Consider the following 18,496-nt stretch of genomic DNA (forward strand, 5'->3'; position numbering starts at 1 on the left):
TTATATCCCACCCTTCTCCGAAGACTCAGGGTGGCTTACAAGCTTAGCGGTAGCCTTCATTCTATCTATATGCCTGCTTATTAGGGCTTTCACACACCCCCAAGCGGCATTATTACAAAGTCAGCTTAATTGCCCCCAACAATCTGGGTCCTCATTTTACCTACCTCGGAAGGATGGAAGGCTGAGTCAACCTTGAGCCTGGTGGGATGCGAACCTGCACTAATTGCAGGCAGCTGGTGTTACTTAAGGAGGCATTAGCCCACTGCTCCACCAAGGCTCCTTATATGCAGTATGATCACACTTAATAGAGTAAGTAAAGGATAACTCAATATAACAGAAGTATAAATAAGCTTTGGAGTTAGCTCTAGGCAGCTACTGGGAAACACCTTGTGTAATTTTTCAATGGGCATGGTAGAATTCCCCCTCACAAAGAATAAGGAAACAATTCCAAACACTCAACAAATTGTCTAAATAGTTTCAGATCTGTATCCCCAGCTTCTTGTGCTCTTTTAGCGTTTGTTTTTTTTAAATCCTGTCCCACTCTCTTTGCTGTAACACTGAATGATGCAGCTCTGTGTACACTTGTCTGGGAATTAGTTTCACTGAACACAGCAGCACTGATTTCCAGTAGGATTATAGTACAAGAGTTTGCTGACTCATATTTTTCAAGAGAATGGTTTTAAAAACTAAGTGCTCATTATTTATCCTTCTGAATTAAAAAAAAATAAAACCATCTTTATTCATAGCAATTCAAGTCTTCCTGCATTGATGAAGGTGGATCCCTCATTGCACTGGCTGTATGAAAGAGATAGATTGGGCACAAGTATAGAATAGCTAGGTCTGTGTCAGGAATTCAGAAGCTCAGGAATTCAGCACATCAGCAGGACAGGAATTTCTGCCTTTTTCTGGATGTGGGGGAAGGGTTGTATGTTGTAACAAACTTAGCATTACACTTGTTGCAGAACATCTTTAAATAACCTAAAGGTTGTTTTCTTTTTTCCTATTATGACCTGTGTTGGCTTAGAATGCACATTATTTTCTCTGCACTTTTTTTGCGGATTTGACTTTTAGTTCTTTTCTAAAAAGCAAAAAGTGTGTTAGCAAACTCCCATGTTTTCTTTTGTTTGAGATGAAATATATTGGATTGAATTGCTATTGTTGTTATTATTTATTAACCTTAAATGCCACGTGACTAGGTGGCTCAGGACCCAACGATTCAAGGGAGAACAAGCAGTTTAGACAAGGGAATGACTGTTAAAAAGCTGTATAGATAAAATGGCCTTTGAAATTCTAATATCTTTTACCGATAAATTGCACACCGTAGATTAGTGTTATGCTGTAGGCAACAGTTCTGTACAAAAGGAAGCTTCCTGATGCTCGCCACACAACCCTTTCTTAATTATTTTCAGTAGTGAAATGGTTCTCACTTTGTCTTTCATGAGATTCCCAGTAATTCAGTAGCCGATTGGAAATTTAATAGAAACCTCCCTATCATCAGAGTTGCCTCCAGGGTTTTCATCACTTATCCTATTACTAAAAATGCCAGTTATGTGTTTATATGACAGGCTCATGTTCATTTTCCCTGTCAAGGATCCATTTCCCATAATCAGCAATTATTTGAGCTGAATTGTTATTATATATTGCAACTTTAAAATAAATCAGTATTACACTGTTACTTTTGAAAAATATTTCTTCTGACCTATTCCTTGACCACCTTGCATAATAATTCAGTTAAAAAACAAGAAAAGCTACAGGTAGTCTTTGACTTACAGCAGTTCATTTAGTGACTGTTCAAAGTTATAACATCACTGAAAAAAGTGACTTAGGACTGTTTTTCACACTTACAATCGTTGCAGCATCCCTGTGGTCATGGGATCAAAATTCAGATGCTTGGCAATTGACCCGTATTTATGACAGTACCAGGATGAAGTGACCACCTTTTGCGACCTTCTGAGAAGCAAAGTCAATGGGGAAAGTCAGATTCACTTAACAACTGTGTTACTAACTTAACAACTGTGGCAAGAAAGGTCATAAAATGGAGTAAAAGTCACTTAACAACTGTCTCACTTAGCAAAATAAAGTTTGGGCTCAATTCTGGTCATAAGTCAAGGACTACCTATATTTGACCAAATTTTATAATTTTCAATGCAGCATTTTAATCATCATGTTTTCTCCAGTCATATATCTGCATTAACAATTACCTTTATGGATAAATTACTGTGATTCCAATTTTCTGTTTGTGAAATTATCTAAGAAGGCAACTTGTTAAAGGCATTAAAACAGACATGTCAAACACAAGGCCCGGGGGCCGGATCCAGCCCGCGAAGTGGTTTCATGCGGCCCGCGAAGCCATCCTGGAAACAGTGAGGGAACGGCCCCCACTGCCTTGGCCCCGGCCCAGAGACCCTCCTTCTGCCAGAGACTCTCAGATCTGTCCCACTCCTGCCCAGGCCCCATAGGCACCCTTGATGTGAATGATGTAGAGCTGGTCACGCCCACCCAGTAGGCCATACGCACTCTAGCCACACCCACCCAGTAGGCCACGCCCACCCTGGCCATACCCACCCGGCCCCCTGAGGGCAACAGCAATGCTGATGCGGCCCTCAATGAAATTGAGTTTGACACCCCTGCATTAAAAGGTTAAATATTTTTTAAAAACGGTAGATTCAAGTAGGGAAGAAGCAGGATTTTAAATAATGAGCAAGTGCTAAAAGAGTTTTTTGAGACTGAAGAGACTGAATTAGTTCTTTGGACTGACTGTCATTATAGAAGATGTTGGAAAGAAGTTCATATGAGACGTATTTATTTTCAAGTAGGGAAACTGAAGTGTTACATCAAAGATAAGGAATAAATCTTTTAGCAATTCACTGCTAAGATATACAAAGGAAGAAGATATTGTTGTCTTTGCGGCTTCCCTGCAGGGTTCCATCAGGTGACAGGAAGTTAGACAAGATGGATCTTAATATCTTTTTGTCAATGAATGAAGATTTTTATTCTTACTAAATTAATTATTACATTACTTGATATTCTCAAAACCACACACTGGGATCTGACCCAGTGGTATCTGCTCTTTTAGTGGCTCCAGCATAAAGTAATTAACATTAGAAAGAGACATTCCCATTCTTTGGTAAAATTATTTTCTTTTCTTTTTTTTATTGAAAAGTTTTACAAAATTTTAATAATAAACCCCCCCTCCCCATCAACCCTCCCCCCCTTCCCTCCCCCCCCCCCGTTCTTCCCAAAGCAGAATACAGGGTATTACATATAGCAATCTTATGCAAACATATGCTAAATATCTATTACAACGTTAACAAACCTTCCACCCTTTAACTCCCTTATAACAAAACTAAAGTAATTATAATAACACTTCTATAATTGTTAATAATTATTCATATGCTATTTGAAACTTTTTAGTCCCATATTTGTTTTGAATATAATCAATCCATCTTTTCCATTCCAAAATATATTTTTCTTCTGACTGTTCTTTCAAATATGCTGAAACTTTTGCCATTTCAGCTACGTCCATTACTTTAAGTATCCATTGTTCTATTGTAGGTAAATCTTCTTTCTTCCAGTGTTGCGCCACCAACAGTCTGGCTGCCGTTATTAAGTGTAACATTAATTTAGTTTCTATAACAGTACAATCCGAAATAATCCCCAATAAAGAATAGCTGCGGAGTAAATCTTATTTTTTTCTTAAAAACTTTCTGAAAAATCCACCATATTTTTATCCAAAGGTAAAATTATTTTCTTCTATATTTAAATAAGAAATGGTAAAATAATCTAAAGGAAAGCTAATTTGAAAGATTTCAGGGGGAATGTGCTGGCTAGTTCAGACCTTTGAAGAAATTTTTTCTTTACCTTGCCATTTTTGTCTTCTATATCTCTCTCTTATGATGATTTATTCAGAAATAAGGCATTGCATGTTCAAGGGGATATCTCTAAGATAATACATTGGGATTGCAAATTTAATAGCTAGGTGCAAGAAAAGATACCAATTTATTCAATAATTATGTCAAATTTTAAAAAGATTATATTGCTATAAGTTTGGTTAGAAACCTTCCTGCATGTTCACACTTTATTTACAAAGTAGCAGCATAAACACACAAGGAAGAATTGGTTTTGAGGAGGATTACTTTGAGTAAAAAAATACTGTCCACATAATTGAGGTTTTGAAATTGAGAGCTATTTATTTTTTATTGACAACTCTCACTAGGAGATCAGAAAGTACCAGGTTCAAGGTCCTCCATTGGATGGTGAAGCTTGGCTTAGTCACAATGTCTCAGCAATTGATCTGCCTTACAGGTCTGCTTCTGTGAAGTTAAAATAAACGATAGTCTCTTTGAATGTTGCCTTTAACATTTAATGGTAAATTGAGCTTTAAATGAAGAAAATCACCACAACAAGATATGGAAGATCGTAGAGCTGTATAACAAGACTGTGGTCCTAACTGAGATATGCTAATGAAAAATTTATTGGGATTCTTCCGTGGAGATTGAGAAGAGGCAGGAAGTGCAAGGTCTTAGGTTTTATGAGCAGATTTGAGGTTGAACAATATTCTTGCAGCAGCCAGTTTCTGTCTTGGTTCTGCTCACAATCACTTTGCCAGGGATGCATATGGTTTATTTTCCCCCAGAACTAGTATCACCAGCTCTTCTGTGTTGACCAGTTCCCTAAACACTTGCATGAAATGGCACTCTACATATGCAGGATTATGGCATCTGATTTTTCCAAAAGAGTTATTTTTTTCATTCACTGTGGGTCACACGATTAAAAACAGGTACAGTTTCAATTGCACTATCACGGCTATCCTCTTGATTATTATTATTTTTTTACTATGCCTTGTCTGTCTCCTTTGAAATGGAGGTGATTTAACTTGTTTCTATCTAGGCTAGTACCAAAATATAATGAATATTTTTTGCGTAGTATAAAAAAATAGCTAAGACTTAAGATTTTAGGCAAATTATTTCAGTGGTACTTCACATATCCATAATGTTACAGCTTTTTAAAATATCAGGAAGAGTTAAACATCAAAAGCCTCAAACTGACCAGACTGCACTGATTTTGCTAGATTGTGATGATCTTTCTTCTCCTTGCTTTTACTGTATGTTTCTCTGTCTTTTTAGACAATCCACGTCGCCATTGTATGCGCTGGATACAATGCCAGTCGGGATGTCGTCACTCTCGTCAAATCAGTCTTATTTCATAGGTAAAGCCTCTTTATCTTGCTTCATGCTTTTTTTTTTTTAGAAATGATTCAATGTGCCTCTGATCCTTCATAGTAGAAATGATGGTCAGTGTACCGGAATTTAGCTAGACAGCTTGCTTCTTTTAAAACATTTAAAACTACATAGGATGTAAAATATATTTCTTACCAAATTATGTTGCTTTGTATTGGGTCCTCTAAATTTCTGTCAACATGCACAAAATTTAATAATGATGCACTCATCCAACCATTAAAAAATGTGACTAATGGTTGTGCAAACTTTGTTTTTAGGAAGTAATCTCCTCATTCCTTAAGCTTCTCTGCTTCCAACCTATTCCAACCTATTCCTAACTTGTCACTATTTTAAATTTCTTCCTGGGTTTTTTAAAAGACTACGCTTTTATCAGAAATGTGCCCAGGTTTTTCTTTAGGTTTAGTTTTAATAAGTTACAAGCATGGATTTGAAGTGGGAGAACTGTGGAAACCAGCACAGCTAGGTGATAAGATCTAGACAGTTTTTACTGATCTCAAAAATTCAGTAGAAGAGAATATATGTAGCTCAGGGTTGAACTGTGTAGTCCTTGGTGCTCTCCAACTTTGGTTGCTTGAATGTGGATGTTTCATTACCTGACTATACAGGACCTTGCTCTACCAATGCTGGTGGAGATGTGTCTCCCCCCCCCCCGGTAATTCCTTGATTAAGTTAAGTGTTTTCTGTTCAGTAGTTTCTCTATTATTAATCCCTGTTTATCTGAATGCTGGCTGCAAATCTTTGTCAAAAAGATTTCAGAAAGCTTAGCAGGATTAGACATGGTTAGTTCTTAGATGAGTTAGACCTCAAAGAAAAAAAATCTCAGAGAAAAGGGAAGCAAAAATTACTTTTGTTCATTCCATAGGCTCAGATTTTCCACACTGAACTAAAACTGTAGTTACAATCTCAAATTACAAGTTAAATTCATAAATTAGGCCATTTTTGAATCAAAATAAAATAAAACGCAGTACTTATTTATGGGGACTTTTTCCTACTCAAACTAAATTTGATTTGATTCTCTTTTGTTTTGCATTAAATTGCAAAACATTTTTAAAGGGTTCTTTTTTAACTAAAATCTAATCCTTCAATCTTTTTTTTTATTGAAAAGTTTTACAGTACATTTTATCTTTAACAATCCCCCCCTCCCCCCACCCCTACCTACCTAACCCTCCCTATCCCTCCCCCCCATTCCCCCTCCCCCCCCGACATCGCCCTCTAGCTCATATAAAATGACTACAAGCAATACTAATGTTACATATAAAAAGGAAAAAAAAAGAAAAAAGAAAAGAAAACTTATTCAAATGCTAAGTGAAACTTTTTAGTCCCATATTTGTTCTGAATATAATGAATCCACTTTTTCCACTCCATAATATAACGTTCTTGCGAATGATCTTTCAAGTAAGCCGAGATCTTTGCCATTTCGGCCAGGTCAGAAACCTTTAGAGTCCATTCTTCTATAGTCGGCAGTTCCTCCTTTTTCCAATATTGACCTATTAAGAGTCTTGCAGCTGTAATTAAATTCAACATCAACTTAATGTCCACAACAGTAGCATCTATAATTATGCCCAGCAAAAACAATTGCGGACAAAACTTTATCCTTTGCTTAAAGATCTTTTGCATATTCCACCAATTTTTTATCCAAAAAGCCTTAACCTTTTTGCAGGTCCACCATATATGAAAATAGGTTGCTTCAATCCTTCAATCTTTAAAGTAGCAGTACAGATCATTGATTTCCATATCTGGGAGTAGTTGTTTCACCATCAGCAGTTGTCTTGGAAATAATTAAGGTTAGAAGGAAGGAAGGAAGGAAGGAAGGAAGGAAGGAAGGAAGGAAGGAAGGAAGGAAGGAAGGAAGGAAGGAAGGAAGGAAGGAAGGAAGGAAGGAAGGAAGGACATTCTGTGCACCAAAGGGTTGTCAGATGCAAATCATGAATTAAACATTCTGGTAGATATTCCATGCACAATTAAATTAGTGTTGCCCTCAAGAATGATTGTTTGGAGGTTGACAAGTATAATTTTATTGTAATGCTATTGTGGAAATTGGCTCAGAGAGGTCTCATCCTCTTGAGTAGGGCACATCACAAAACTTCCACATAATTCAGTTATACATCAGGCTAAAGGAAGAAGAAGAGGTAAATAACTTTTATTTTAAAGTGACTAGAATGGCTTGGTCTTTACAATTAAGCTGAGGAAAAATAATAAAAGCTCTGCTCTTTAACTCTTAGAAATGCTGTCATAATTCATGTACATCAAAGGGTTTACTAACGTGAAATATTTCAAAAGGAAAATGTATGTATTTTCAGATTAACAGCATTCCTCCTGCTTTTTCTGATTTATCTGATTTTAAATGTTTCATTAATCTTTCTGAGTAATAGTCCCAATACAGCGATGAAGATGAATGAAAAGAAAATAATTTATAAGGAATAGATTTAAAGAAAAAATGTATTCCCCCTTTTTCTTTCAATATGATGCTTTCTGTTTGTTCATTTGTGCTATACCAGGGGTTCCCAACTGGTGGTGCGAGACGATATTTCAGGGGGTTCGAAAACTTGGTTTTTCAAAATTATGGTGTATATGCATAATTTGTTGCAATTATTTCAAACTTTGATAAGGGGTGTGAGAATATATCAGAAGTGTTCTAGGGGTGCGGGATATAGAAAAGGTTGGGAACCGCTGTGCTATATAATATTTAGGTACTGAGCATATCATGGTTTGTTGAAAATCTCCATACATATTATATTTAGAGCTGTCAAGTTTTTTAAAAACATTTTTATTAGAGTTTTTATGTAATGACATTACCAAAAAATATTTAACTGGAAGAATTATCATTGCGAGTTTAAGAACCTCATTTTTAATTAAAGTCTTTGTAAAATTGATCCATGTGACTTGAGTCTTTACAAAGAAGACTCTGTGACTACTTGGCCATTTGAACCTGGAATGTGGTTGTTCTTGTCATAGAGTAACTGTGCATTTACAGTATGCACAACATATATTTTCATTTAGTAAGGACACTCAATCTCTAAATGGTCTTTTAAAACATAGTATGAAATTATATTAAACACTATAGTCCTTGATTTATGACAATTGTTATGAATGAAGAGAAGATACATCATACATGTCTGAACTTGCTTTAGAAGGCTACCTTTATTTTGAAAGAAACATCTGCCTTTTGAGTATCAAAACCTGGCTAATGGCTTTGAAACAGAATTTCTTCCTGTTTATCTAAAGCCTGGATTGGTTGATCTTAAAACTACATTGCAGATTGAATTACTGTTCTTAGAATATTATAGCTGTGTTATAACTGAAGATCAGTCCTAGCCAAGCTCAGTTCTAAGAAAAAAATACAGTATTTCAGTATATCAGCATCTAATAGGAAGAGTAGTGTTGTAAGTTCAAGTTAGTGATGGTAACAGTTGAGAAAATTCCTATGTACAGTTTTTATTGAAAAGATTCACAACAATAAAGTTATTAACCCAAATCTTGATTTGTAGCCTCTTCATAATAATAATGATGATGATGTTATCCACTCAGTCATGTCCGACTCTTGGCGATTTTATGGGCCATGTCTCAATATCTTCCAATTTTGTTGAGTTTTTCTGTGCTCTGGCTAGTGTCAGCTCTGATAGTGTCCATCCACCATGTTCTTTCTAATTCCATTTTACTGCTAACTCTTCTAAATATAATTGCTTTCTCCAGTGAATTCCCCTGCATGACATGGCCAAAGGAAGTGAGACACAGTTTCTTGATTTTGCCTTCTGGTGACATGTCTGGTGTTATGCGTTCCAGTATTTGCTTGTTAGTCAACTTTGCTGTCCAAGGAATACTCATGAGCCTTTTCCAGCACCACTGCTCAAACTATCGATTTTCTTCCTGTCTTCCTTTTTCAAGGTCCAACTTTCACAACCATAGGTAACTACAGGAAACACAATAGAATGAACTAACCTACATTTAGTTGCCAGGCTCATTTCCTTGCTTTTCTATATCTTGCTCACGTTCATCATTGCTGTGTGACCCAGTGCAACCTGACATTTTATTTCTGTGCTGCATTCATCATTTTGAGCTCTCTATGGTCCTGGGAAAGTGAATTTTCCCACACTATCTCTTCACTGTCAATTTCTATTTTTGATGTTTCCCTTCCTTGCAGTGGTCATGAGCTTGGTCTTCTTCATGTTCAGAAAGAGACCCAAATTCTCACTTTCTTCTTTGATTTTCTTTATCAGAAGTTCCAGGTCTTCTTTGGTTTTTCAGAGGAAAGTTGTATCATCAGCATATTGAAGACTGTTGAAGTTTCTTCCACCAATCTTTACCCCAATTTTTGATTCTTCCAAGATCTAGCTTCCACATGATTATTTCAGCACACAGGTTGAACAAGAAAGACTCCTTTGTCTATCTTAAAATAATCTGTATCTTCCTATGGTGTGTGCACAATGACTTCCTAATGTGTTTACAGTGATTGCACTAACATGACCTGTGCTGGTACCCACCAGGTCTTGTAGGGCTGTCCATAGTTTCTCATAATCAATATAATCAAAGGCTTTTTTGTAGTCATTGAAGTACATGTAAATGATCTTTCGCTGTTCACAAGATTTTTCCATGATCCAACACAGTTTTGGAATATGGTCGTGGGTGCCATGACCGCTTTGGAAGCTGGCTTGGACATCTGGTAATTCTCTTTTGATGGCTGATGCTAGGCACACTATCTGACATGTTTGAGAGCCTTCCTATAGAATTTTCTTGATGAGTTATTTGTGGAGTAGGTTGCCAGGTCTTTCTCCAACCCTCTAACTCACTTTTTGACAGCTGCCCAGGGACAACAACTGCTGCAGGCTGGTTAATCTGGGCAACAACCAATATGATATGGAATTCTTTTTCTGTTGTGGATGCTCTTAGTCTAATGCTCAGTTGAGACCTGTCTGGCTTGGGTATACTTTCAGGTGATATACATTCAAAATAATGCTTAACTGAATACACAACCCCCCCCCCCCCCGTGACAAGGGGTTATCCACATGGAGGGATTCATAGTAGTACATGCTGAGATCGAGACTTTACAAAAGATAAAGTAGGGAAAGAAAGGTAGGTATTTGTGTCAACAGTAACCTATTTTTAAAGTCTTAATTATTTTTAAAGTTAAGGTCTTAACTTTAAAGCTTAATTCTGAACAGGTTTCACTTAAAATCCACATTTTCAAGTTTTTATTCAAGCTTTATTCTCATAGATACCCACTTAACTTTGCAGACTGTTGTTTATTTGTTTATTTTGTTATTTATCTGGCAGCTACATACTCTCAAAACAACAAAAATTGTCAAGAAATACTATATTGGGAATTCTTGGTCTTTTAATGGAAAGTGATCCTGATAAGGCAAAGTGACACATTTTCCGCAGGACTTGCCAGAGGTTGTACAAAGCAAAGCAACTTGGTCACTTTGGTTCACCATTAGAAAAGTGATGTCCAAGTTATTTTATGAATTGGCTCCAAAGGAATGTTTTGTTTGAGTCTTAGAGCTTTGACAGATTTATTTTATTCTTGCTTCTATTTGGCTTGTGTTTTATTGTAAGTGTATTTGGTTATATTGCTTTTAGAAAGTATACATTGCTTGTCCACTAAGTAGATGTGCTTTAGGTAATTTCATAGATTTTGAAAAAATCTTAATTCTTTTTAGCAATACTCATATGTTAATGTACGTAATCTGAAGAATAGGAGAATATTGCACAAAGCTCTGGGTTTTCTTCACATTATTTTGCCCTGCAAAAACAGGAGACTCAGGAAATTCTCTCCAGGCTTTCACAGGAATGAGCATGAGGCCACTCAAAAAAAAATTACATTTGGTTCTTCTTGAGCCCTCTTGCAATTTTCTGGAAAATAGCTAATTTTGGATAAATACAAAACATTGGGAGAACCAAATGAAGTTACTTAACCTTGAGGCATAAGGTACTAATTTTATCTCTTAAATTTTTGAAGCACTTCAAGTGTTGAACAGATATTTTAACCCATCCACTCTAGTAATGCCATGCCATCTCCAAATATTTTGTATTTGGCTCTTGGAAGGCAAACATACTAATTCAGATGAGTCCTAGAACAGATGAATGGCTTGAATATAGATATGCTCAGGCTGGGAGCATCTTGAAGCACTAGAAATAGGAGATGAAATATCCTGTACAGTATTCTATTCTCCTACGCTCCCTAAACTATTAAAGTAATGGAAGAGGAAATGGCATAATTGGAGAGATCAGTCCTTGTTTCTTTGAGGAAGAAAAAAAATCATATGGATAAGCAAAGACTGTGTTTATATTGAGGCTCTTTTGCCTAAATATGTTCATCAATTAGAAATACCTTGCCCATAAGTAAAACCAATCTTCTAATACTTTCTCTTGGCTAGAATTTTCATGGCTTTTCACCATTCTAATAATAGCAATAGCACTTAGACCTATATACCACTTCATAGCACTTTAAAGCCCTCTCAAAACAATTTACAGAGGCGGCATATTGCCTACGACAGTCTGGGTCCTCATTTTACTGACCTCGGTAGGATGGAAGGCGGAGTCAACCTTGAACAGTTTAGAATCGAACTTTTGGAGTGAGCAGTGAGTTAGCCTATAGTACTGCATTCTAACCACTGCACAACCACAGCACCACCAACATTAATTATGGAGATCAGAGGCAGATCTATATCTTATCTGTGCTAGAGTCCAAAATTTAAACTAATTTCATGGTTTAGATTTTACCTCTTCTCATTATATTCCCATAGAAACATCTTCCTACTTCTATTCAAATGGCTTGTGAGGCCCCTCACTTTTCAAAATTTCTCAAGCTTCTTGAGTTGTTTTCCCCTTGATGATTCTCATCCATGGAATCCTCCCAAGCTTTAAGTTCATTAAAATTATCTCTCTTAAAGTCCAAGAGTCTAGTTTGACTACGTTCTATTGCTTGTGCTTGCATAATGTTGAATGCCAATATTGTATGATTAGTCCCCCCCACCCCAAGGTTCCTGTTAGTTCAACACCTTCTGTGATTTCATCTCTGTTAGTGAGAATTAAATCCACTATGGCTGATCCCCTAGTTCCCTTTTCTACTTTTTGGGAGACAAAGTTGTCTGCTAGGTTTGTCAGAAACCTGTTTGATCTTCCACTTGGTTCTTCCCAATAGATAAATAGGTACCACTTCAGTTGGGGAAAATGACACTTTGAGTGGCAGTATGAATTCAACTGATGCCTGGCCTTCCCAAATGTGATGCCCAAATGCGAGGTGACATTGTTGGTAGAAAAAGCCCTGGATAATGCTACAGAACACTGTCAAGCCTTCTGAATGTGGAGCTAGTTCACTCCCTATCATGTACTCTGGATAATGCATGAGCATGAATGGAACAGACTAGCAATCATCGGCAGCCAAACAACTTCTTTATATTAACACTGTAGTCTCCTGGCTAATGTAATATCACCATACACTAAATAATAATTTAACTAAACTTTTCTTTCGACCCCAAACCACCCCAGTGATGCCCTCAACGTGATGTCCCGTTGCCTGGAGGCGGTTCGGGTCTGGATGGGGAGGAACAGACTTCAGCTCAACCCCGACAAGACCGAGTGGCTTTGCATACCTTCATCCCGGGTCTATTCGGATATTCCATCTCTTTCTATGGGGGATGAATTATTACCCCCCGTAGATAGGGCTCGCAACTTGGGAGTCCTCCTAGATTCACGGCTCACCTTGGAAGATCACATGGTGGCTGTGACTAGGGGGGCTTTCGCCCAGGTTCGCCTGGTGCGCCAGTTGCGGCCCTATCTAAGCCGGGATGATTTATGCACGGTCACTCACGCACTCGTGACCTCTCGTCTAGACTACTGCAACGCTCTCTACATGGGGCTTCCCTTGAGGACCACCCGGAGGCTCCAACTGGTACAGAATGCAGCCGCGAGAGTTGTGTTGGGAGTCTCCTGATACTCCCATGTTACACCTCTGCTCCGTGAGCTGCATTGGTTGCCAGTTGTCTTCCGGGTGATATTCAAGGTGCTAGTAATGGTGTTTAAAGCCCTACATGGCAGGGGTCCGGAGTACCTTAGGGAACACCTGCTGCCGGCGTCTACTTCCCTCCGCCCTGTGCGGTCCCACAGAGAGGGCCTCCTCAGGGTGCCACCGGTCAGAGAATGTCGGCTGGTGGCCCCCAGGGGGAGATCCTTCTCTGTGGGCGCCCCGGAGCTATGGAACCAGTTACCGGTTGAGCTCCGGACGGCGCCCGATCTGCGCTCCTTTCGCCGCGATCTGAAAACATACTTGTTCGAGCAAGCCGGCCTGGCCTGAGGGGGGATTGGTGGGGTTTTTTACTATTTTTATTGGGGTTTTTTACCATGTATCAACTGTATTTTTAATCGGGCATGTATTTAATTATCTTTTAGTTTTTGTAAATTTCTGTGTTTTATTCTTGCCCTGTACACCGCCCTGAGTCCTTCGGGAGAAGGGCGGTATAGAAATATTAATAAATTAAATTAAATTAAATTAAGCATGTTTAGGGGAGGAGAATCTTTGTAAGAGGGAAATGCGAGAGACAATTCCTTTTTTAGATATTTTGTGAATCAGACTTGTATTGAACCATCTTGGTTGGCTTAACTTCACTCTGTCTTCTGGACTATACTTCAGCATCTAGTATTGTAAGTTTTTAAACATTCTCTATAATGGCGGTTGTCCATGTGATTGTTAACGGCAGAACACAATGACATTCCAAAAACAGGCAATGGGCCGACCACATTATCTGCCAAGATAATATCATAGATATACCTATGATGTCACCAAGAGTTCATTTCAGTTTGAGGGAGTCTTGATGTTTCTATGAAAATAGCCAGGGAGAAGCATTTGAAAGACAGAATCATCCCTCTTTCAGGGAATATCAGAATTCATATTGAGGAATACCTGTAGGGATTTATTCATTAGTTTAAAATTCAAAGTTCAGCTGGGCAAACCATAGCACACATTTTAGTTGAAGGAGGTTATTCTGCAGAATGCTTTTTGTTTTGTTTTTCTTTTAAAAGAATACATAGAAATAGGCTTTCCCCTTTCACGATGGCTGCTGCATGGTAAACGTTTCTTTCTTCTCTTATTGACGATCTGCTGATTTCACTGCTAAAGCTAGTTCTTTGGCAGTGCTGCTCCCTGGTTTTGAATGGGAGCACTTAGGAGTGACCCAAGATGACTTTTGTAGACCCAGTGGGGAAGCGGGGGGGGGGGGGCATCTTGATGATTCCAATTCCCTCTGGAAATGATTGAAATATTCGCCTTCCTGTCAAGCAGTTTTGTTTTCTAAACATGCCGGAATTTTAACTTTCACTTTTTGACTTTGGTTTATTTTGTGTTTTTTTTTTTGCTTTAAAAGTTGATAAGCGGTTGAATGCTGATAAATTTGAGCCCCTTGCTGGACTCTAATTGCTTTTTCCCCCCTTTTAATATATGTTGTTCTGGATAACCTTTGTCTGGTCCATATGGAAAGCACAGCAACATTCAGGGTGGGTAGTTGAAGAGATATTAGACTCTCATCACTGGATTCTGTATTTTTTGAATTTGGAAAACACCTGGAGTTTAAGTGTGTGTGTGTGTATACACATACACACACACACACACACACACACACACACACACACACACACACACACACATATATATATATATATATATATACACATACATATATATACATACACACACACACACACACACACACACACACACACATATATGCAGCTAGCTGAATTTCTATTACAAAAACTTGATCAAACTTTAATATTGATTCAAAGAATGATAGAATCTGAAGTTTTACCTTTGGATAAAGGTACACAAAAGGATTTTTATCCAAACTATCAGAGAGATAGTCTCACCACTGAAGAATCAGCAAAGTGGATTTCATTTGTTCCAAAATTTAAGTCTGTATACTTTTCCAATATTACAGCTAGAAGGGAAGAAGACAAATTCCTTTCCTCTAGGAACATGGAGGGAAATTGATTTATTACAGTTAACTGGTAACTACTTCTGCTTGCACTCTGTTTTGAATTTGCTACATTTAATTAAACAGTTGACAAGAAAGGATATTAAGAAATAAACATGGATTTTTTTTTACTCAGAATGATCTATTTATAACTTTTGGGATGATCTGGGATAGTCATGAGACTGTGGTATATTTTGTACAAATGGACTACAATAACTTTGTCACTAATATAACATATAGAAGACAGGTCAAAAAGTTGTTAATAGATTTAATAGTTTAAAAATTTGGGAGGGCCTGTTTCACAAAGGGAACTAATGTTGCGGTAATATATTAATCAGTATTCAACTAGAGGGGATAATGTGTTGTTGCTTTGATGCACCATTTTTAATGTTCTGATTACTTTGTGCCTTGTGTTTTCTTTTATGTCTTCTTGGATTTTTATTTAGTTTTATATTTTGTATTTTAACTTTGTTCTGAATAAAATGAAAAATATAGGGAAAAATACATAGAAATACATTTGCTATCTTTATTTTTACTATGCTTTTCCAAAGAACTTTCTTCACTTATCAGATGAGCTGCTGTGTTGCCATGGAGTATTCTCTATGTATCTTTTTCCCCCCTCAAGTTTTATTGTTTCTTTGTTGTATTACAGTTGTTTTTAAGTGATAATAAAATGCATGTTTAGAAAGGAAGCCCCACAATGGTACAAATAACTATAAAAGTTAGCAGTCATTTTTAATTGCTAGCAGTTGAATTAACAGACAGAATGTGAGCCAGCCAGTTAGGTGAGAATTCTTCACTTAATTCATCTAATTTATTTCCATTTATATCAGCAGCATGGCCTTAAAAGCCTTAGGGCAACTAATAGCAATTAAAAACAACAATAAATCTCATCAGTACTATAACATTAGTTACAAATGAACGGCATCAATACACATTATGTAGCATCAACAGTTGCTAATAAAATAGGTCACTCTGGAATAAAATCCACATCTTTCCCATATACTTGCCAACACTATAAGTTTTTAATTTGGCTCCTAAAAGCAAAAATAGTCTGGTCACTAAACCATTGATTTGGATAGGAGGCAGATGTTTTTAAAAAAGAACCATGATATCAAAAGTATCTATTTCCATATGTACTAATTAAGGCTTCCAAATCACTGAAGGTCCCACATGTAGATTTGTTGTGCAATTTGGGTGTCCTCCTGGACACTTAACTCCTATTCAAAGAGCAAGTGACAACTGTGACTAGGGGATACTGCATAGATTCTGTTGGGAAGCACCCAGCCTGGCAAGGAGGAGGGATCAAGCATAGAACTAGCCTGGAGTCACTGTGCAACCACAAAAGGAGAAGAGCTGTTGCCCCCAAAGTTCCCTGGAGTTTGTCTAATTGTTATCTCAATAGTAGGCTGTCAGACTGTAAGATTCCTATATTATAGGCAGAACATAATAAAGTAGTTATCTTAAACCTTGTAAATGTGAGTTTGATTGTTCACACCTGACAGGTTCATCTTTTGAACCAATTGTGCCCATTTTTGGACCAGAACTTACTTATTCATGGCTTAGTTATCACCTGTTTGGATTAATATAATGTGCTTCATATGGGCTGCTCTTAGCATTTGGAACCTGCAGCTGATCTAGAATGCAGTGGCATTGACAGTTTCTTGCATTTCTTGTTACAATCATATAACATCAGTATTCTGTGACCTATACTGGCTTCTGAGCTATAGTGGGCTTCTGAGTGTGATTCAGGGTGTTAGGTTTCATCTATAAAGTCCTACATGACAGAGGGCCAGACTATTTGCAGAACCACCTATGTCTTATCATCTCTGCTCTCTCCATCATATCTGCTAGGGAAGACTTGCTCTAGATTCCTTCTGTTAACAGTGTCATTTGGTAGACCCTGGAATCATGCCTTTTTTGCAGCAGCCCCTGCTTTATAGAACAGGGATTAGGATACCCCAACTCCGTTAGTCTTTTCTTAAGGCAAGACCTGGCTATTCTCCCAGGCATTGGGTCATATGGTTAGATAGCTCTATTGGTTGATGTTACTTAATGTTGTTGTTTATGTGTTGGATTGTGTTTGTGGCTTCAACAGTTAAGGTATTTGTTAAATTATTTTTCATCCCTGTGTACCATTCAGTGTCACTTTTGTGTGATAGGTGAACTTATACGTTGTTTAAATAACTAAATGTTGCTTATTTATTATTTTAACTTGCATGCTTATGGCTGCCTTTGGATTTTTGTTTTTGGTCTAAAATATATAATGTAACAGAAAACATAGACATAAAAAAGCCATACGTATGCAGCTGTTACATGCCATAGCTTTTCCAGATGTCTATTAAGCCACCAAAAATTAGGTAGAGTACAGTTTTGCATTTTTAGAAAAACAATGCATACCTTCCAGGCATTTCTGTTTAATATGAGGAACAATCATTTATAGGGAAGTTGCAATCCAATTACATCTGAGGTCCCAAACTGGGCTATAACCTAATTAAAGACTACTTTTTCTGCTGGTATGATGAAGATGACCCTTATTATAACCATTTCCAATCTGTATATTTTGACTTCTCAGCCACAAGGCTTTTGTTGATAACTCAGGAGCTGGAGCACACATCTGACAAGCAGTCCGCTTAGGAAAATTTGCCTTATTTGGTTAGACTAACTTAAAGAACAAGAATCTAGCATGTTTTCCCCAAAATAAGACCCAATATTATTTTATTATTATTATTATTATTATTATTATTATTATTATTATTATTATTATTATTATTATTATTATTATTATTATTATTATTAATTACCAGGTCTTATTTTTGGGGTGTGTTTTTTCCATGGACTCACCTCGCAGTAGTGGCAATGCTGACAGCCCTGCCCAGCTGGCCCACTTCTTCTGCAGCTGAAGGAAATGCCTCTGCAGCTGAGAATGGAGCTCCGGCCTGCATTTCACCCTGAGACGCCTTCCAGAAAGGCCTCTGCAGCTAAGAACTGAGCTATGGATTTAATACGAATTAAATCCGTAGCTCTGTTCTCAGCTGCAGAGGGCTTTCCGGAAGGCCTCTGAGGGCAAAATGCAGGCCGGAGCTCCATTCTCAGCTGCAGAGGCATTTTCTTTGGCCACAGAAGAAGTGAGCCAGTGAGGCAATTCATGGGAGGCCTGGCTGCAACAGTAAGTAGGTGCAGGCACCTGGGACAGCTTCACCCCCCCCACACAGTAGCTTGATTTTTAGGCATGTGCCTCGCCCCAAAACTAAGGCTTATTTTGGGGATAGGGCTTATATTAGGCCCACC

At 37.6% G+C, this 18,496-nt stretch overlaps 1 protein-coding gene across 3 annotated transcripts in view; it reads left to right on the forward strand.

Annotated features, from left to right (window-relative positions):
* Positions 1 to 18,496, forward strand: part of LARGE1 (LARGE xylosyl- and glucuronyltransferase 1) — a 385,917-nt gene that overhangs the window by 163,056 nt on the left and 204,365 nt on the right. For 2 of the 3 annotated variants that reach the window (XM_081331422.1, XM_081331421.1), the window contains one exon: positions 5,127 to 5,209. The exons of the other annotated variant lie outside the window; for it this stretch is intronic. In XM_081331422.1, coding sequence (XP_081187548.1) covers positions 5,127 to 5,209 — 83 coding nt within the window. The remainder of the gene's footprint in view (positions 1 to 5,126; positions 5,210 to 18,496) is intronic. 3 annotated transcript variants of the gene reach the window in all.

This window comes from Vipera berus (genome assembly GCF_964194415.1).
Source record: "Vipera berus genome assembly, chromosome: 6".
Taxonomy (NCBI): Eukaryota; Metazoa; Chordata; class Lepidosauria; order Squamata; family Viperidae; genus Vipera; species Vipera berus.